Source organism: Taurulus bubalis (assembly GCF_910589615.1).
Source record: "Taurulus bubalis genome assembly, chromosome: 14".
Classification (NCBI taxonomy): Eukaryota; Metazoa; Chordata; class Actinopteri; order Perciformes; family Cottidae; genus Taurulus; species Taurulus bubalis.
The window spans coordinates 12,509,825-12,529,340 of record NC_136602.1 but is presented as its reverse complement, the minus strand read 5'-3'; the positions used below and the strand labels follow the sequence as shown (position 1 = coordinate 12,529,340).

General features: G+C 39.6%; 1 protein-coding gene across 1 annotated transcript; it reads left to right on the top strand.

The window, feature by feature from the left end:
• Window positions 1–1,304: 1,304 nt before the first annotated feature.
• Window positions 1,305–14,779, top strand: xpo5 (exportin 5; the record flags this gene model as incomplete). The annotated part of the gene is made up of 33 exons (XM_079230288.1): window positions 1,305–1,406; window positions 1,989–2,110; window positions 2,195–2,267; window positions 2,535–2,672; window positions 2,942–3,124; window positions 3,252–3,278; window positions 3,359–3,544; window positions 3,998–4,074; window positions 4,170–4,214; window positions 4,314–4,404; window positions 4,570–4,653; window positions 4,759–4,884; window positions 4,965–5,055; window positions 5,142–5,270; window positions 6,075–6,190; window positions 6,298–6,453; window positions 6,771–6,812; window positions 6,903–6,992; window positions 7,123–7,322; window positions 7,416–7,518; window positions 8,168–8,349; window positions 8,757–8,857; window positions 8,955–9,051; window positions 9,150–9,281; window positions 9,407–9,509; window positions 9,637–9,683; window positions 10,003–10,112; window positions 10,899–10,958; window positions 11,377–11,468; window positions 11,554–11,661; window positions 12,914–13,051; window positions 14,220–14,384; window positions 14,633–14,779. The coding sequence occupies 33 exons, from the start codon at window positions 1,305–1,307 to the stop codon at window positions 14,777–14,779; spliced, it is 3,663 nt and encodes a 1,220-aa protein (XP_079086414.1).
• Between the last annotated feature and the right edge of the window lie 4,737 nt (window positions 14,780–19,516).

The following is a 19,516-nucleotide window of genomic DNA, read 5'->3' as shown; positions in this document are numbered from 1 at the left end:
GATGTCTCACTCCGCTCGTATTTGACAGGCTGAAAGCCAAAGGTAAAGTGGGAGGAGTTATGGCAAGACGATCCTTAAAAAAGTAAAAGTAGACTCAATAATACTTTACCACACAGTGAAATACTCTGGTACAAATAAAATGTGTTATCATAAGTCACAGGTGGTTTTGTATATCATTCCAATTTTGTATTACTTTGTCGATCAGTTTGTTCCTAATGGCTTCAGAAGCCTGATTGTTTTCTGTTTCTGTTTTAGTCCCTTTTAGATAATAATGTTAAATCCCAATGTATTTGGTGTCAGTTTTCATAAATGAAATAAAATAGCTGAATAAAATGCTTACCATGGGGCCAAATTTAAAGGATCACACACTATCAGGGGGGAATCATGTGCTTTGTTTGTTTGTTTGGACATTTTGACATTGCAGAGTATGAAAAGCACAGGTCACCATCGTCAATGTTATAAATAACACCTGTCACTAAACAAGTCACTATGTCCTATCTGGATTCTCTTGGATGTGTGGTGGCTGTATAATAAGTGCATCTCTTGGTGACTAAAATGTGACCTTCTACTTATTCAAGACTGGAATGATTACAATTTAGAAAAATATCTGCTTGCTGGTGAGGTGAGAAGGCAATCTATTCTAGAAACCCACAATGCATGTAAAATAAAATAAATTATTGAAACACTATAATATAAATACGTTAGAAAAAAATAAAGTGATGTATATATATATATATATATATATATATATATATATATATATATATATATATATATATATATATATATATATATATATATACGTAAGAACAAGAATTGTGAAATAATTTGATGACCTGAAAGGTGAGGATACTGGTGGTTGTACACTGTCATGAAAATATAAATAAAAGTCTTTTGAAAAGACTTGATGTAATAATTACTCAAATTACATTTCTATAAAGAAGTCACCCTAAGTTTAGTTTTGATTATTTATTTATTGAATCATTGATGTCATAATATGACCATTTATTTCATAAGGTCTTAATAATGAATAATGAAATAAGAAGTACACGTTGGGGCTCCATCTGATATTTGATTTGTTTTAGACAATCTATTATTATTAATTGTTTTATTAAAGGCGACTACAACTCCCATAACTCCCTTTCAACAACGAGCCAACCTTTCACACGGGCAGGCAGCACATTGGAGCACGTTGGTAACGCTACTGCCTCCCTGAGAGTACGCAGCCCGCTGTCGTGCAGGTGTTTTGCATAGCAGAGCTCGTCGCCTTTGCATCAACAGCGTGCCAGACACGACCTGAAGTCATGGCTGACCAGGTGGCCGTCCTGTGTGAGCAGCTCGTCAAAGCTGTGCATGTGATGATGGATGCAGAAACAGGACAGATTTACCGACTGGAGGCCCTAAAGGTAACATCGTTATGGGTCGCGAGCTAGCTGCTAGCTAGCCGAGCTTGTCATGTGCTGTAGCTGTTGTAAAAGTAGAACCATGTGCCTGCAGAGCTGAATGGATATTTGTTGTTCGCGTTGTTATTGATGGTGTAGAGTTAGTTCATACAGTTCGTGTACGTTTGTTAATGTTCGCTAAATATGCAATGATGATGGTGGCCAGGTGGTAGCTAGCCGTAATTTATGATTACCACTTCACAGCAACAGCCACTGTCGACTCTCGGTCCATTCATTCTTAGAAATGGTAACATCTGGTTTAATACAGTCTTACAGATGGTTATGAAAGATGGCGCTCCATATTTATAAATCCAATTCATTTGAACGTTATTTATTACAACTTTTCACCTAGCTTGAGTGGCTAACGTCACTTGGTTGGTTAGCTTAATGCTATTTGAGTATTTATAGTTATAATACTGGGACAGCTGTCTGGACGCGCTACACGTGTACAGTAATAATACGATAGTGTTATTATCAAACCTGCTTGGCAAAAGTTTAGCAAACTAGGTCCCGGTAACATAACATGTTTTATTTTTTCCACAACAGTTTTGTGAGGAGTTTAAAGAGACGAGCTCCTTCTGTGTCCCATGTGGCTTACGATTAGCCGACAAAGCCCAGCCAGCTGTAGTGAGACACTTCGGTTTGCAAATCCTGGAGCACGTCATCAAGTGAGTGTAACATATAACCAAAGTATAACAAGTAATTACATGATTTAAAAAAGAGGGATATGTGAAAGCAAAACATTCTTGCAGGTTTCGATGGAACAACATGCAGCAACAAGAGAAAGTCCAGCTGAAGGAGTGTGCCATGCAGCTGCTGTCAACTGTGAGTGTGATAGTAATAGGATGTCAACAACATAACCACCTATCCTGTGGTTCAATTAAATTCAATGTATTTTGTATAGCCCAAAATTACACATTTGCCTCAGAGGTCTTTACAATCTGTACACATACGACATCCTCTGTCCCGGGACCTCACATCGGGTCAGGACCCCCCACCCCTCCCACAACACTCTTTTTTTGTCTAGTAGTAATTCTGCCTTACTGTCACAGTTGTAAAAACTTATCTCACACCTGTTTGGGGTCTTTTCAGGGTACTCATGCTATCCTGGAGGAGGAGAGCCACATCAAAGATGTCCTGTCACGAATCACTGTGGAAATGATAAAAAGGGAATGGCCTCAACATTGGCCAGATATGCTTAAAGAGATGGAGGCTCTCACTAGCCATGGGGTGAGTGACTTGTATAGTGTCTATAGTTTGTTACTGCATATTAGTCGTATCCTTTGCCAGCTTGCATGCGATTTTAATAAAGTTATGTAATAATGTAATCGTACCAGTCGATTAGTCATGTTTCTTTTCATGTGGCATCTTCATGTGAACTTGGCCATTGGTAGATATTAGCAAGTGTGGGATAAGTGCAGCAACTATGAAACTAAACAACATCTTTTCCACTTGATTATTTTATCAGTGCAAACATTATGCCCTTATGACTTTTATAGGCGGCACAGACTGAGCTGGTGATGTTGATTCTGTTGAGGCTGGCAGAGGATGTGATCACCTTCCAGACATTGCCCAACCAGCGGCGCAGAGACATCCAGCAGACTCTCACCATAAACATGGAAAGCATCTTCAGCTTCCTGATGGCCATTCTGAATATTAATGTCGAGGACTACCGTAAACTGGTCAGTGGGGTCTTAACTTAACTTTTGCAGCAATAGGTAGCATTACAATGTACTTCTCAATATTAATCTCATTGATTGATGTATTATAATTTCTGTTGCTAAATTATTAGTATTATTTTTCATCCAGAATGGGTCCCCTGGACATGAACTACAGGTGAGAAAACATCAATGCATTACTGCTCTAAAAGTAACCTCTTATGGACTTGATTACTTACCTTCATTTTCCACACACAGGCCAGAGCTCACTGTCGAGTCGCCGGGGCTACGCTGAATACACTTGCAGGCTACATCGACTGGGTGTCTCTGGTGCACATCACCACCGGAAACTGTCATCTACTGGAGATGTTATGTTTGCTGCTGAGTGAACCGGAGCTACAGCTGGAGGCAGCAGAGTGTCTGCTCATCGCCATCAGCCGGAAGGTGAGTCGCAGGGAAAAAACATGCTGTTGAAACGCCATGGTGAAGCCATAATGCGAGCTGTAAAGAGATTATTCTTTCAGTCTCATTTATTGTCTCCGTTTGTCAGATAGCTACAACTGTATGACATCGTAGAAATACCAGATTTAAATAAAATGTGTTGGAAAGTTAGGCCATGGAAAGAAGTTCTGCAGATTCAGAGCAATAGCGCCACCATGTGGCTATTTGTAACACCCTTTGACCCATAACTCCTGAACTAAGAGTTGTGGATAAGAGTTTTTTTTTTAGAGAATTCCTGGACAATCTGGACAATTTATATTTTTCACGACAATGATCTTTATAATTTATAGAATCGTAGATCATATGACTCAAACTACAGTATGCATAGTTACTGCCTCGAAAGTTTGCATACAACTGACAATAATAAGTGTAATAAATTGTGTCATTCTGCCACAGGGCAGGCTGGAGGATAGGAAGCCATTCATGCTGCTGTTTGATGATGTGGCCATCCACTACATCCTTTCTGCTGCCCAGTGAGTACAACTGCTTCTCTCCATCATTTGTCTTTACCGGTTTTCAACATAGTGTCCTCACAGTTATTGAATGGTTTGTGTCTGTCTGGTTACAGGTCCGCAGATGGACTGGCAATATGTACGACGTCCGCAGAATCACAGTAAGTATCGTGACGCACTGTAAAGCAGTCGTAAAAATACACAATACGTTTGTTCAGTGCATCTAGCTATGACTTATCGTCTCCTGTATATGACTTTAGAGCAGTGGAGGTGGTGGAGCGGCGTTACATTTTCCTGAAGCGGCTGTGTCAGGTCCTGTGTGCCCTGGGAGGCCAACTCTGCTCATTAGTGGTGAGTTTGTGTTAATTTGGCCACACATTAGTTCCTTTGTTCTCATGGTCTTTTATCTGGGCTTGGTCCACACTCATACAGTACGTACACACATAATGTAAAATAACAAAAAAGCTTGTCTTAACAGTTTAGGCTCTTTGTTTAAATGTCATGTTCTCTCCACAGGGTTCAGATGTCGAGGTCGCGGTACCTGCAAATCTCAGCAAGTACACAGAAGCGTTTTTAGCCTTCACTACACATTCCAGTCAGGTGAGAAGACAATAACTTTAACTGCATTTAAAATCAGTAGGATATTAATCTTTCAGCTGTGTTTGATCTCTTCTCTTGTGATTTGTCCCCCTTTTTTCCCTGCAGTTTTTAAAGTCATCCACTCTGGCCACTTGGGGAGCTTTGTTCCGACATGAGACTCTGTCGAAGGACGCGGTTGTTGTTGAGATGGCCGTCAAATACCTCAGAGCGTCCATGACCAACCTAGTCAAGGTGAGACACTGATGTCAGTGCTTCCATTCCCCGTGTACATGGAAGCCAAACCGGTGTAACAGTTTTGTCTTTCTCCCCAGACTGGATTTCCATCTAGAAACGATAACCCAAGTTGCAGGTACTCCCGTGCTGACTTTGACAGTGATGAGGACTTCAACTCGTTCTTTAATTGTAAGTATTATGGATTCAGCTTTACTTTAAGTACTCTTTATTTTATCCCTTGGATGTTTTTCACAGCGCTTGTTCATATTCAACAGCTTTTCGAGCGCAGCAGGGAGAGGTCTTGAGGATTTCATGTCGCATTGTCCCTCTGGAGGCGTTCCAGATAGCAGCAGAGTGGCTACAGTATCAGATCGCGAGCCCTATTGATACTGGGGATACAGCATGTAAGTGTTTGTCCTCATTTCTTACACTTGTAGGGGAGGATTTTTCTGTACATGTGTTGTGGTGGGTTTGGTTTAACATAGCGGTCCCCAATCTTTTTTGCACCACGGACCGGTTTTGCGTAAGACAATATTTTCACGGACCGGCCTTCACGGTGTGGGTGATGAATATGCCATAATAAAATGATACGACCGGCATAAAGACAATTTATAAAGTGCATAAAAATACAACTCACCATTACGCCGAATTAGTGGGAGGCCTGAGCTTGTTTCTCTGCTACGAGCCGGTCCCATCTCAGGGTGATGGGAGACAGCGGCGAGTGATCTTTTAATTATGTCCCGTCTGCTCCGTAACTTAAACACTATTCACAAAGACAGGGTGTTGAAAATGGAGGCAGGTTTTCAATGTTTTTTTTGGCGATCTCAGTATACTCTGCCTTGGTTTTAATCTAGAACACCGGCATAGTTGAAACAGACTTTTAAGTTTAATTTTTTTGGTAACGTATCACGTAACCTCTTGACATGTGTTGGGGACGGCCAGGTGGTTGGGGACCGCTGGTTTAACATGTAGAATATGCAGCAATATGGATCAAAATGTTGCATTACAAAGTCCCCATTGGTTAAATTTACGGGAGCAATCCCCATTCACCACTCGGGTACAACAGACTTATTTGGATAGTGATGTAAGAATGTGTATGCATTAGCAAAACATGAAAAAGAATCCAAATGAGTTGTATATACATGTTGATGGTCATGAATTCTTACATGCAGCTAATTTACTTATCTTCTCTCTCTTCCCTACACCAGCTAAGACTGTTGAGGGCCTGTGCTCCCTCTTGTCTCCATCAGTGGTCCAGTGGGATGCCATGACTGTCTTCATGGAGTGTGTGGTCACACAGATTTTAAAAAATGTGGATGAGGAGGTAACAGGAACACTTTTATGTAACGGAACAAAAGAGTATGAGGAAAAAAAGATGTTGATTGTAATGATGTGAATGTTTCCCCCTTTCTTCTGCCTTTTACTGTGTAGAAGTTGCCTATAGATCGGAGCATGGAGCTGCTGCAGGCCGTGCTGAACTACAACACCAAAGACCCGCTCATCTTGTCCTGTGTGCTCACCAACGTCTCTGCCCTCTTTCCGTTTGTTAAACAAAGGCTGCACGTCCTGCCACAGATTCTCGACAAGGTCAGCTGAGTCGTCGTGTATTATCTACCATGCATGTATTATTGTATATGGAAATGTATAGTGTATATATATCACGTGTTTTCTCGTGATGGTTAGATGTGATGATATTTAGGTTTGGTGTAAATACAATCATTTGACTGTTAGTGTGTCTGCTACTGGCAATGTAATTATTGTGAAATCATGAGGGAATACAGCTTTTTCGAAAAAAGTTCCCCATGTCACATCTTTTTACATTTTGTTATGTTTCTGTGCCAGCATGGCAAGTACTTAATGAATTTACTGTGACTTCACAGTATTTTATTATTTTGTCCCCACAGCTGTTTACTGCCATAACATTTGAGGTTGATAAGGAAAGTACGGTAAGAGTTGCCTTCAGAGAACCAAATATTGGTATTGTTCCCTCATCTTTCCTGTCCAAGTCCCAAAAATATATTTTCTCACATCTTCAGGCACCTCGGACCCGAGCTGTAAAGAACGTGAGGAGGCACGCCTGTTCTTCCATCATCAAAATATGCCGGGATTACCCACAGTACATCCTGGTAAATTGACATAAATTACATGTTTATATGAATATATTTATGCATAAAATGTGTACCTGAAGTACAACATGCTGATGAATAGACATGAGTAGATGTTTGTGGCTGACATTTTTTTCTTCTTCTTCTCCAGCCTTGTTTTGACTTGTTTTACAGTCACGTCAAGAAGTTGTTCTCAAGCGACGCCACACTCACTCACATGGAGAAATGTTCGCTGATGGAAGCTCTGGTGCTCATCAGTAACCAGTTCAAAGACTTCGCAAAGCAGAAGGCTTTTCTAGATGAACTGATGGCTTCAGTGGTTGCAGACTGGACCTCGGATGAGATGAGGCAGTGCGTTAGATTTCTCTCTATTTATGTCACGTTGTACATGACGTGTTTCAGTGCCATGGCAGGTAATTGACTTCTTATCTCTTTGTGTCTCAGGGTGCTGTGTGACCCTGCTGTGTTCCTGTCATTTGTTGGTGCTGATCAGGTGGTCAATGAGCAAAATCGGAATGCAGACACGGCGGGCCGTAATAGGGGCCGGGTAAGTGTGTCGGTTTGGACTGAGTTAGTCACTGGGACATCCTTCATAGTCACAATCAATTTTCGGATGTAGCATGTTAGCATTAGAACTGGGAAATGTATTGATATAACATAAATACTGTGATATGAGACTAGATATTGTCTTAGATGTTGGATATTGTAATATGGCATTTTCCTGGTTTTAAGGGCTGCATTACAGTAGAGGGATGTAATTTTCTGAATTTACCAGATTGTTCAGGCTATTCTATTGTTTGCCTTCATCTACGTAATCCTAATCATTACCACATTACAGATTGGTTATTTACCAAAAATCTCAATGTTTACGTATTTTTCAAAAGCATTAATAGTAGCACTAAACAAGGATGAGCAATGGGAGTATATTGCAGGTATTTGGTCATTAAGCTAATTATTGGACAAATCAAGGTTTAAACGTGATGACGTAAGAGGAGACACAAATGAACGTACAACATTTCATGGCAATCCGTCAAAATTGTTGAGATAATTCAGTCTTGTCTAAAGTGAGGGACTGGCTGACAAACTGACATTGTCATCCTTAGAGCCATAGTATAGAGACATGGCTACACGTTGCATTTAGTCACCTATGTAATAACTATTAAGTGTTTATCTCTTCTTTTTTGACTTTGCTCTAGCTGAGTTTCTGCTTGTATGCCATGTTGGGGGTGGTGAAGCGGGCACGCTGGCCTGCAGACCTTGAGGAAGCCAAGGCCGGTGGCTTTGTGATGGGCTACACCACTGCTGGAGCTCCCATCTACAGAAACCCTTACACGGCCCAGTTTCTGGTCCTGCTGCCCAACCTGCTGGCTCTAATCAGGTACGCCTGTCGGGGGGCCCTGAACCTTGTGTTCAGCCACGTGGAGAACTGTATTGGACTAACAAAAACCTGAGGATCCTATTATACCCCATATGAAAATATGGTTTAGCTTCCTAACACCCTCTATGTACAAACAGCTGCTCACCACTTGCTGGCCAGTTGCGAGCGTTGAACAGCGAGCGGTGAACAGCGAGCGGTGGCGGTCCTTTTCGGCGTCAATGAATGAATGCGTTTACTCAACAACAACAACAACAACAACAACAAAACGTGATATACCATGAAACCACCAGAATCGTACAAAATACCGTGATATGAATTTTTGGCCATACCACCCAGCCCTAGGTATAATAATAAAATACTTCCTGCTATTATACTGATCTGTGTCTTTTCTTTGCTTCTCACTGCAGGACGAACAACAGTCTGTTCATGCCGGAGAACATGGCTCGTCTGAGTGAGTCTTTCTCCAGGGCACATGAAGTGATGGATTCAGACAAAAATGTGGTTCTTGGTAAGAAGATCTTTCTCCACATGGTTTCTGCCAATTAGTGAGCCGTCATCATCTGAAAAGATTCTGGTTAAAACCTTGTAATATGGGCTTTCTCCAGGTCTCTCTCAGCCTCTCCTGGATGTTCATCACTCTCCTGTGAATAGAACCAACCTGGAGCGGATGCAGGGATTTTTCTCCACATTGTATGATAACTGGTAAGAATTTCCCCAAACTTTTCTTCTGTATTGATTACATCTCACATGCAGTTGCTGATTAAATTCTGCCTCCTCTTCTGCTCTCTTTACCTCTGTAGCTTTCATGTCCTGGGAAATGCAGGTCTGTCCTTGCAGCAGGAATTCTACACCATTGAGAGGTTGAGCGAAGAAATAGCTGGTTCTGCTTTTCTCTCCCTCGAACATGTTCCTGACCATAGACTTCGCCCTATGATTCATATCCTTATTTGCTTTTGCTTCATTTGATTTACCCAGTTTTTTGTTATAAAGTACAAAGCTCTCTACATGAACAAAGCTGAGCTATTGCTTTATGTTAACATGGCATTTCCTTAACAAGTGTACGGGTGTTCCTGAGGCAGTTGGTGCTAGCATGTCCTCCAGAGAACTACAACAGTCTCCTCTGCCCCCTGCTAGGACCTCTGTTCGCCTACATGCAGCAGGTCAGATCTCCACACTTCTCCAATTCTGTAACGCTTATCTCATACACATCTTAATCTCATCACTATATCACTCTGTTTTATTCACTCAGCCATTAATGTTTTTAATTGCTTCCGTTTCATTCTACAGAGACTCGACGCCAAGTGGCAGGTCATCAACCAGAGGAGCTCTGTCAAGTAAGTTGTGGGATAATGTTTCTTGTTGTTAAACATATTAACTGAATGCTCAAGTTAAACATGAATGCCTCAAATACAAATCACAATTCACACTAAAATGCCGGTATTTTGTTTAGCTGGAGAACAACATAAAATGTTCATGTAAAATATCTATAAAACAGTTCCTTTTGAATATTTATGCAGTTCAAAATAAGCACAGATAAGATCTTTTTTCAAATCTCTCGAAAGTATCTTTTGCATATACTGTACTGTATAATTAATTATTTGATGACTCTCAAACTGGTTGGGTGGACCTACTGGTAACCTGTTGTGTTTTTAGCGGTGAGGATGAGGAGGAGGAGGCGCTGTGTCAGGAGAGCCAGGTGACGCAGGAGATTCTGGAGGAGCAGCTGGTACGCCTGCTCAGCAGGGAGGTCCTGGATCTTCTCAGTGAGTTTCCGCATCTCTAGCAACTTCTCCCATCTCTCATTTACAGACAAGTATATCAAACAGCTGTTGTGTTACAAAGATATTACAGTGAATTGTAATCTGACAACCTATAAAAGCCTGTTTAAACATTGATGCATGCACACTTCATTTATTGATAACTATTAACGGAAAATGATTATGATGTCTCTATGAACAGATTATTTTTGAAATAAACTGGAGTTGAAGAATTAAAAGTGAAGGAAGTCTTTACTAGCATTGCAGTTTGTTCTATGTGCCAGCCACTGCATTTCTTGGCATAAGTATTGATTACAAAATAAAACATCTATTGTAATCACAATGTTGTTACTCTTGTTTTATGACGGCACTATAATGTACCTGTCTAAACCCGCCATAAAGCGAAGCATTATGAGAAGCGCAGGGCTTATTCCTTAATGCTGCTTGTGCACTTTAGTCCTGTGGGAAGGTTGGGTTTGTGCCAGCTACACAAGCTAAGAACGATTTCAGAACGCATCAGGAAAGTGCAAATATCAGCTGAGACTATATAGACGTGGTAGACCAATAGGATTTGTCTTGGGTAACAACCCACTTGCTCTACTTTTAAAATGTTTTACTTCCACTGTGCACTGCTTTGAGGGTGGTTTTTGATGTTTGGTATTGAAAATGTACTAATATATGGGATTTCCAGCAAATTGCAGACTGGATCAGCTTTGACTCAAGACTGACTATAAATTGGGGAGTTACGTTATTGTGGGGCCATAATACTTCTTCTTCTGTCTTCTCTTCTAGCTGTAAGCTGTATTTCCAAAAAACTGCCTGAACCAGCAGCAAATAAGGAGGAAATAGATGGTAAGAGTCAAATTTCAAATATTTGAATCATTAGGTAAATAATGTTTTCTTAATGTGTGTATGTATGTATGTATGTATATATATATATATATATATATATATATATATATATATATATATATATATATATATATATATATATATATACACATACATACATACATACATACATACACACACACACACACACACACACACACACACACACACACACTGTCTATCTGTGCTTCTTAAAAGCTATTCTTCTTCATGAGTTTCTTCTTTTTCTTGGCGAGAGTTATCCTCATCCATCTGTCAGTGCTGTGATGTCGCTCAGCTGACCAGACAAAAACAAAACAAATACCCGGAATCTTATACTGTTGTGTTTTTTTGATTCTGACAAAACGTCTGATCGCTTTGCTTGAATATATTCTCTTAGAGGTCGACATGATGGATTCAGTGCAGGTGACGTCTCCTGCCCAGCCCACAGAGGAGCTGACTGAGCTGGGGAAATGCCTGTTGAAACACGAGGTCAGCCTAAGACGCATGACATCCAGAGGACAGCAAGGTCATACATGCCGTATATAAATCTAATGTCTCTTTTTCCTCGGTCCAGAACATCTACATGACCCTGCTGACCCTCTCCTTCACCTCTCTGTCATGGAAGGACACCACTAACTGTCACCGCACTGCTTCAATGGTCTGCTGGACACTTCTGCGGCAGGTAGCACGATAGCATCTAATATTTATTTTTATTTTTTTCCCCTTTTTAATATCATACTTTCCTTTTTGACTTTTTTTTTACTTCCCTATCGTGTATGTGGCTCTCACCACCAGGCTGATTCTTTCTTCCTGAAGATCTACATCTTTCAAAGCTGTGCACAAGTATATTAGGACTGTCAATAAATATTCTAAATCCGATATATATATATATATATATATATATATATACACACACACACACACACACACACACACACACACACACACACACACACACACACACACACACACACACACACACACACACACATTCGTATAGTAAAAAAAAAGCGGACAAAGAATAGGAGTCACACAACGTCCATTTCATTAATTGAAAACAAAATGTCACATTAAGTCAAGCTCAGCGAGGAATAATTTAACAGCCATACTGATGGCAGAGAGAGAGACACAGTGTCCAAACAGCAAGCGCTACATTATCGCATGTAAACAAACCACGTGCCTCTGGGTCAGACTGTAGATGTAACCACTTAATAGATTGGGGGGGTTGTACTTGCTATCTTTCCGTTTGTATTTTTTACTTAATATTTACCGGAAATTACATATCCGACAGCAAGTAGGAAACTTTCAGCTCTCTGACGATCTACCTGCAGCCAGTTGCCACCTCCATAAGGTTTTTGTAGTGACATGAGGTATCGTATCGTAACTTCCCCAATCATCCATGCCTCGTCCAATGCAATGCTTTCCAAGAGAAACTTAGTGTCCGACAAAAGTTCAGCTAGTCTTACGCAGCCAGTCAGGACACAGTGTCATGGACATAATGCCCAAAAATAGATGTTTGAATAGTTCAAACCTATAGATAGTTCAAACCTATTGTTTTTTTAACAACAAATATTCAAATGTCATATACTTTCATTTTTAATACAAATTTCCCGAAACCACAGGCACTGTACGATTTTAAGCAAATGTTTCTCAAACGAGAGTTAATAGTGCATTTCATTTAAAAATGTTTCTTTGCTACAATGGAAATCTACAGCACAGGGGAATAAGCTACGTTAGGCTTCGGATACACGGGAAATACCTGTCATGTATTTTAATTTAAACCTTTAACATTTCTCTGGCCACTAATGTATTTGTATTCCCATTTAATGCACTTTGTCAGTTGTTTTTTTGTGTTAATTAAATGTTTCAGCTTATAACTTAAAGGAGGCTGTGAAAAGTATTTTACCACATATTTCCCACTTTTGTCTCTTCAGGTCGTAGGGGGTAATCTTCTTCGTGAGGCGGTCACATGGTTCTTTACCAGTGTCCTTCGAGGCCTTCAGATTCATGGGCAGCATGAGGTCTGCAACTCTACCCTCTCTCAGCTGGCAATGCTCATCTATGAAAACCTGGTGAGGCTAAAGGCAGCCATCTCGGTGCTTTGTTTCTGCTTTTGTTTGATCAGTTGAAGATGTTTCCTAAAGCAGCAACTAACCATTATTTTCATTAGCATTTATCCAGCCTATTATTTTCTTGATTGTTTTGTCTATAAGATGTCAGTAAGTTGTATTCACTAACTTGCTGTCCAAAACCCAAATATATATATCAGACATGAAAATCCCTCACCTTTCGGCGAAATTCGCCGTTTTGAAACCAAAATAGGTAACCTACGTGAATCGTGAAGATCCGAAGAGTTTTTGTTTTTGGGAGAGGAGGGAGGGGGGGGTCAACTGTCCGCCGTTTCTGAGATTGGATTGGGACACGGAAAAAACTGAGGTCGTGATCATCTTAGCAATAGAAGATCTTTGACGTGTCGAGTCTTGGCCAATCAGCGTTAAGATGTCTACAGCGGCTTCATTTCCCTCCCACCCGTTTTTTAACACGTTAGCTAACGTTGTTGGAGAGACAGCGAGTGAGATTACTGGCAGCGGAGAGTCCGTGGCAGCGTGTGACGTCAGACAGGAGAGCGGCGAGTCAGCGGCGCTGCAGTTCTACCTACCGACACCTGACTACATATAAGGAGAGGACAATGGAGATTTTATCCAACTTTTATTTTAATAAAAATAACGAAATGAGTTTCCTCTGTAGGGTGGCCGGGCTACTGTTTATATTTAAGGGTTTAAGATCTACGTGTAGGAAAAAGTGTATCCTCCAGTTAATTATAATCTATATATATATTCTATTTATAATCTCTATTCCGAGGGAGTCCTCGTCAAGATGGCAGCATAAAGCATCGAATAACAGACATAAAAACTAAACCGTAAAAAGTTAAAAACGGCACAAGAAATTTCTCAAAAAAGAAACAAACTTAAAATAAACAGCACATTACATCAACCAGTTTACTGTCAAATATGACCAAGAAAAGCAAAGAGCCTCATAATTGGGAAGCTGGAATCTTTGCATGAAAATGTACAATTGATCTATTATCAGTAAGTAGTTTTTGACACATTTTCTGACTATCAACTAATTGTTTATCTTAAACTCATTTATGCTTTAGGTGTAATGAAGGTTTAATTTGTGGAACATTCAATTTAATTCCTTCTCTTTTTAACTCCTTTCCTGTCCGTCAATCTGTTTTAGCGGCCTCGATACGTAGAGCTGAGAGCGGTGATGACCCAGATCCCAAACATCAGTGTGGAGACGCTGGACCAGTATGACCACAGGCTCATAGACCCCAATGTCCAGAAGCTTGGAGACAAGAAGAGGAAAGACCAGTTCAAGAGGCTCATCGCAGGAACAGTCGGGGTAATGCCACGTTTAGCCTCTAGAGGGCAGTGCTTCTCTATCGTATCCCACTGTAGACTGCTTATCAGAGGTGGGCTCACACTGCAAGAATTTACTCTGCACTGATTTTGGCTCTGCTGTAACCTCTGTGCTCGGCAGCAAAAAAAAAGTGCAGCAGCTCAATGAGGCTGTACAATCTAATGAAATTATCTCTGGGAGATCTCAGACAGCTGTGTTTAACCTCTCCTCTCTCTGTCCCCTGCCAACAGAAAGCACTGTGCCAGCAGTTCAGGAAGGAGGTTCATATTCGGAATCTTCCATTGCTCTTTAAACAGCCGAAGCCAGACAAAGATGTACCGAGCATTGAACCATTGGGCCTGGAATCGCTCTTCTCCCCGGAGAATAAAACCCTGTAGAAGCACAGAGTGGTTCTAATGGACTTCATTCTGACTGAGGACAGTTATGTGTACAAACCGGCGGTTTCTCTCTCCATCCTCCAGCTGGAGCGGCGCGACTCTACCGAACATAACTGTCAACACTCTGTTTTCCAAAAGGTCATCTTTTTATTTCAACCCTTGTTGTCTCACAGCAGCAGTCACACTCATAACTAATATCCTTCCACTGGTCATTTGTGTAGGCTAGTATCACACAGTAGATACCTTTTTTTAAAATCCTATTGCACACGTCTTCTCCATTCTCTTGCTCATATCAATCCTGTATTTTGAGCTATGGAAATGTGTAGTAAATATTTCAGTTTATGAATGGCCTGTTTCTGTGTCAGATTGTGTTAAGAGACGATCTTAAAATATCAGACGAGCCAGTCATATTTGCTCTGCAGCAGAAGCTTTCTTGTGCTGCAAAACAATCAAGCAAGGGACCAAACTGTGTGGTTTCACGTCAAGGTCTTTTTCCTTTTTAAGAGGCCATATTTACTCAATGCCCATTATCATGCACACAGTATGTCAGATGTATGTATGGGATGCGGAAATCTAACTGAGCTTCAAGGTTGATTAACAGCATAGAAACGGGCATCTAATGATATCCAAAAAGCAAAGAATAGAGAATTGCTGTAGGAGTAGCCCATTAGGATAAAGTGTGTGTGGTGTGTACTGTAGGGCCTTGGAAACCTTTTGTATTTGTAAAACCTTAATTTCAGATGTTAGTGTTGCAGGTATGTCATGTGACCAAACTGCTGCTCTCGAGGCTGTTTTGTATTCCGGGTCAAGAAGGAAAAACTTTTACTTTTTTTTTTTTTGCTGCGATTTCTTTTGACTGGACGAGCTTGAATGCAGTCTCTGATTCGGAAGTATTTGCTAAAAGATAACTCAGGTGCGACGTTCCCTAAAATGGGATGAAGATGCTTTATGGAAACGTAACCAAGGAAAAAAATATTAGTTGAATTGTGTACAAGAATGGTTATTGTAGATATGAACAACCGTTTACTCGTTTGCAGACCACACTCAGTAGTTGGTTTAGGCATTGGTGATTTGCATTTGACCAGTTCCTCATATCGGCACAATTTTCACAGCCCAAGTAGTGTTTTGATTTGCTTATTTAATGCATCGCACATGTACTACAAGTATTTCAGCCACATATTGTGCCAAAACAATTGATATACTTTGACGCAAAACCTAATCAGATATAACTTTCATGGAGTTTATTTAAGGGTGGACTCAACAACTAATGTGTAGCTTAATCCAAGTCTTTGTTTTCTGGCTGTTTATATTCTGTTTTTAAAGGGTTGTTCTTTGTGTTCGTACTGGTTTTGCCAGCCATAAGAAAAAGATGAACCAGCACTACATTCCTTCATTATCCAAGGGATTGTTTATGAGCTTAATTTGTTGGATATATTTTGCTCTTATGGGGCTTCTATGTAGTGTGATTTGTTTTGTGTAGATTCAGGCCAAACGTATATGGGAGTTATTTTGGCTTAGAGTGAACCTTTAATAAAAGGCAAAGACTGGTCTGCTTTTTAGATATTACTGAAACATCATCCTTGCCCAGGAACATGTATGAAGCTTGACCTTCCAATGAATTGATTTCTCTTCTTGTGGTGATTGTTTGTTCACGTCGCCATTTGAAAAAAGAAAATATGCTTGTTCAACACTAAAATGTTCTGTACAATGGAGAAAATATGCTTATTAACACTGTAGTGTGGTTTATATTTTTTGTTTGAAATAAAAAAGAATACGATTTTAATATCTCAAATTTATAGAAAAGTATTGCAACTTTTTAAAGTTATTTAAATGCTATAGATTGACTTTTTGAATTATATATTTAGTTTTGCTTATGCACCATTTTCAACATTTGGTGAAGAAGTTGCAAATATAAATTAGGGTGAAATAAAATCATAAAGGAAAAAGCAACTACAATATGGATAGTGATTCTATTATATCAATTGTACTATCAGAGAATCACAAGTCGATGTTAACTTGCTGTGTATTATGTCAGTGAATCTTTACGCTGACATGTTTAATACATTTAATAACCCCTACATACAAATGTGTACATATACTGACAGATCTTCTCTTCAGAGCTGTCCCGTGCCAATGTAATACTGTACTTTTGACAGAATTGAAAACTGTACACCTATTTCAGACATAAGGTCATTACTTTCATTGCAATGAACACATTTACACAGTTATGCTGTGTTTTAATTTCTCACCATGATGCTAAATCTAAATACTTTATAGAACAAACTATTTAAATAGATTTGAGTTTTGTGTTTCTGGTTCAAATTCAGTCTATTCATTAATCATATATATCTGCATTTGGTGATGAAAAACACCAATTTCCTAATCACCAGTGTACCTTTTAGGGCAGTGGTTCTCAAATGTACGTGAGATTTCTTTTAAATATATTATAAATTAGCATCCATTAGTGTGAAAAAGTGTGTTGGATCTTAGTATTACCACTAGTGTGAACCCTGGACATAGATGTTTGTTTTTTGTGAGACATTGGGGATATTGTATTGGGTATTATATTCACACAATGCATCCTTAGAATTTTGACCTACTGGAGATATTGACTTATTAAGTCCACATTCTGAGATCTTAAGGGCCTCCATAATAAACATCTGCAAAAACAAACAAACATCGGATCAGAATGTTTACTCACTTTGAGTCATGCCGTTTTTGTCCTGTACCGCTAGAGGTCAGCGTTGTACCATCTAACAAGTATCCTCTTACTGGTCAGACTAATAGTATTTGCTATGAGACTGCTGTGCTGTGCTTTTGGGTACAAGCTGGAGCTATAGGTCCAAAAATATGATCTGGAACTTTTTATTATTATTAAAAGTGGGGAGTCAAGATTAGACCAAAAACATAGCGTCATAAATGTATTCAACAACCGTATCGGAAAAATAAAATAGGTTATTTGAGCGCATGCTTTTTTTCCTCTGTGTCTATTATACTCTTAATCAAAGAGGTAAATAGGTTGTAAAGTTGGAGCGTGGAGCTGCGGTATTTGATTTTCGGCACTTTAGTGCACAACAATTCCTCGGTAAACTGAGAATATAAAATCTGGACATAAACATTCTAAAGTTCATATTGTGAATGACTGTGGTATACAGACAGTCACCTTTTTACATTAATAGCAAGGTTTAAATAACCAAACAGCTTCCAGATCTAGTTTTGATCTTCCACATTTACCCTAGATGAATAGGAATATGTTTGGCTAGAACACATTGCCACAATATCCATGCTACCAAAGACTGTCTTCGTTAATGAGGACAGAATGAGTATCTTTATTAAAGGAAACTACCTCCACAATATCATTACACCAATGCCTTAACATAGTACTCTTTCTATTCTGATTTTTTGTGTCAAACAGAATGCAGAATTCCAGCGCATCACAATCCCACTTGAAACCACCTCAATGACGCAATCTGGCAGCCATTTACCCCATCTGAGTCCCATCAAGGGAGTGTTCCTGTCCAGAAACTAAACATCTGGTGATCTTACAAGAGGTAAATATGTGACCACACAATGTATACAAATGTGCATATCCTCTAGAGCAGTGGTTCTGAAATGAGGATACGTGAGATTTAAAAAAAAAAAATCCTTTTGAAAATAGTTATTTAATAAATATTCTGAATAAACTGTATATTTTCTATATTAAATCAGACACTGATGGCACAGCGTTGTGTATTACATTTTTTTTCAACCAAAAATGCTTTTCACTGGTCAGGGGGTACTTGGCTGAAAAAAGGTTGAGAGCCATTGTTTTAGGGGATTTTGTAAAGGAATATTGAATTAGTGAACGAGGGAGAGACTTCTTGGTAAAGCATGTTTGGAACAGCAGCTCTGACTCCAAGTCGACAGGGGGCGGTAACGCGCCATTTGCAGTAAAATAGTTTCATAGAAGCGCAATGAAGAACGCTGTTTGGCTGCCAGCGTCCATCGGTGGTTTGTTGTGTGCTTCTGTTATTATGAAATAATATTGAATTTTAATGAATGCATGCATTCAGGCGGGCTCAGTATTCGTGGTCAACAGGAAGTCGTTTTCACGTGCACGTGTTCAACGCTCACAACTGACCCGTGGAGCTGCAGCAGCAGACGAACAGCTGTCAGCGGAGCACAGACGCGTTAGATTATAAAGTGACGTGAGGCTACATCTGTAAATTACGACAGCCAGGTGCTGCCCTTCATGGTGCCAATGTACTGCAAGTATAGTTGCAACTGAAGTACAATTTGAGCCACTTTTTAAAAAAGTATTTCCATTTTATGTTACTTTTTACTCCTATATTTTCTAGTTACTTCACAATATAAGAATGTTGCATAGAAAATATGTTATAATCAGTTAAAATATGATTTAACTAAGCTACTAGTTTATGAAGTAGATCAAATTAACTCATCATCTCCAGCAGCTACAACATTAAAATGTGGCATACAATAATACTGATCTAATGAACCTCGACAGGGCTTGAATACTTTTACTTTTGATGCCTTGAATACATTTAGTTGGTAAGACGTTCACCAGCTACTATGTGGGTGTGGATATTGTAACTTAAATTTGTGTAAATTCTGAGAATTATTTTTTATACAATTGCTCTTTGCGATTAACTGTCGTTACTGCTTACTGTTAACTAACCTCATATTCTCCTTAATTAGGTTGGGCCAAAGCTATTTAAAAAAACAAAAAAAAAACACCCA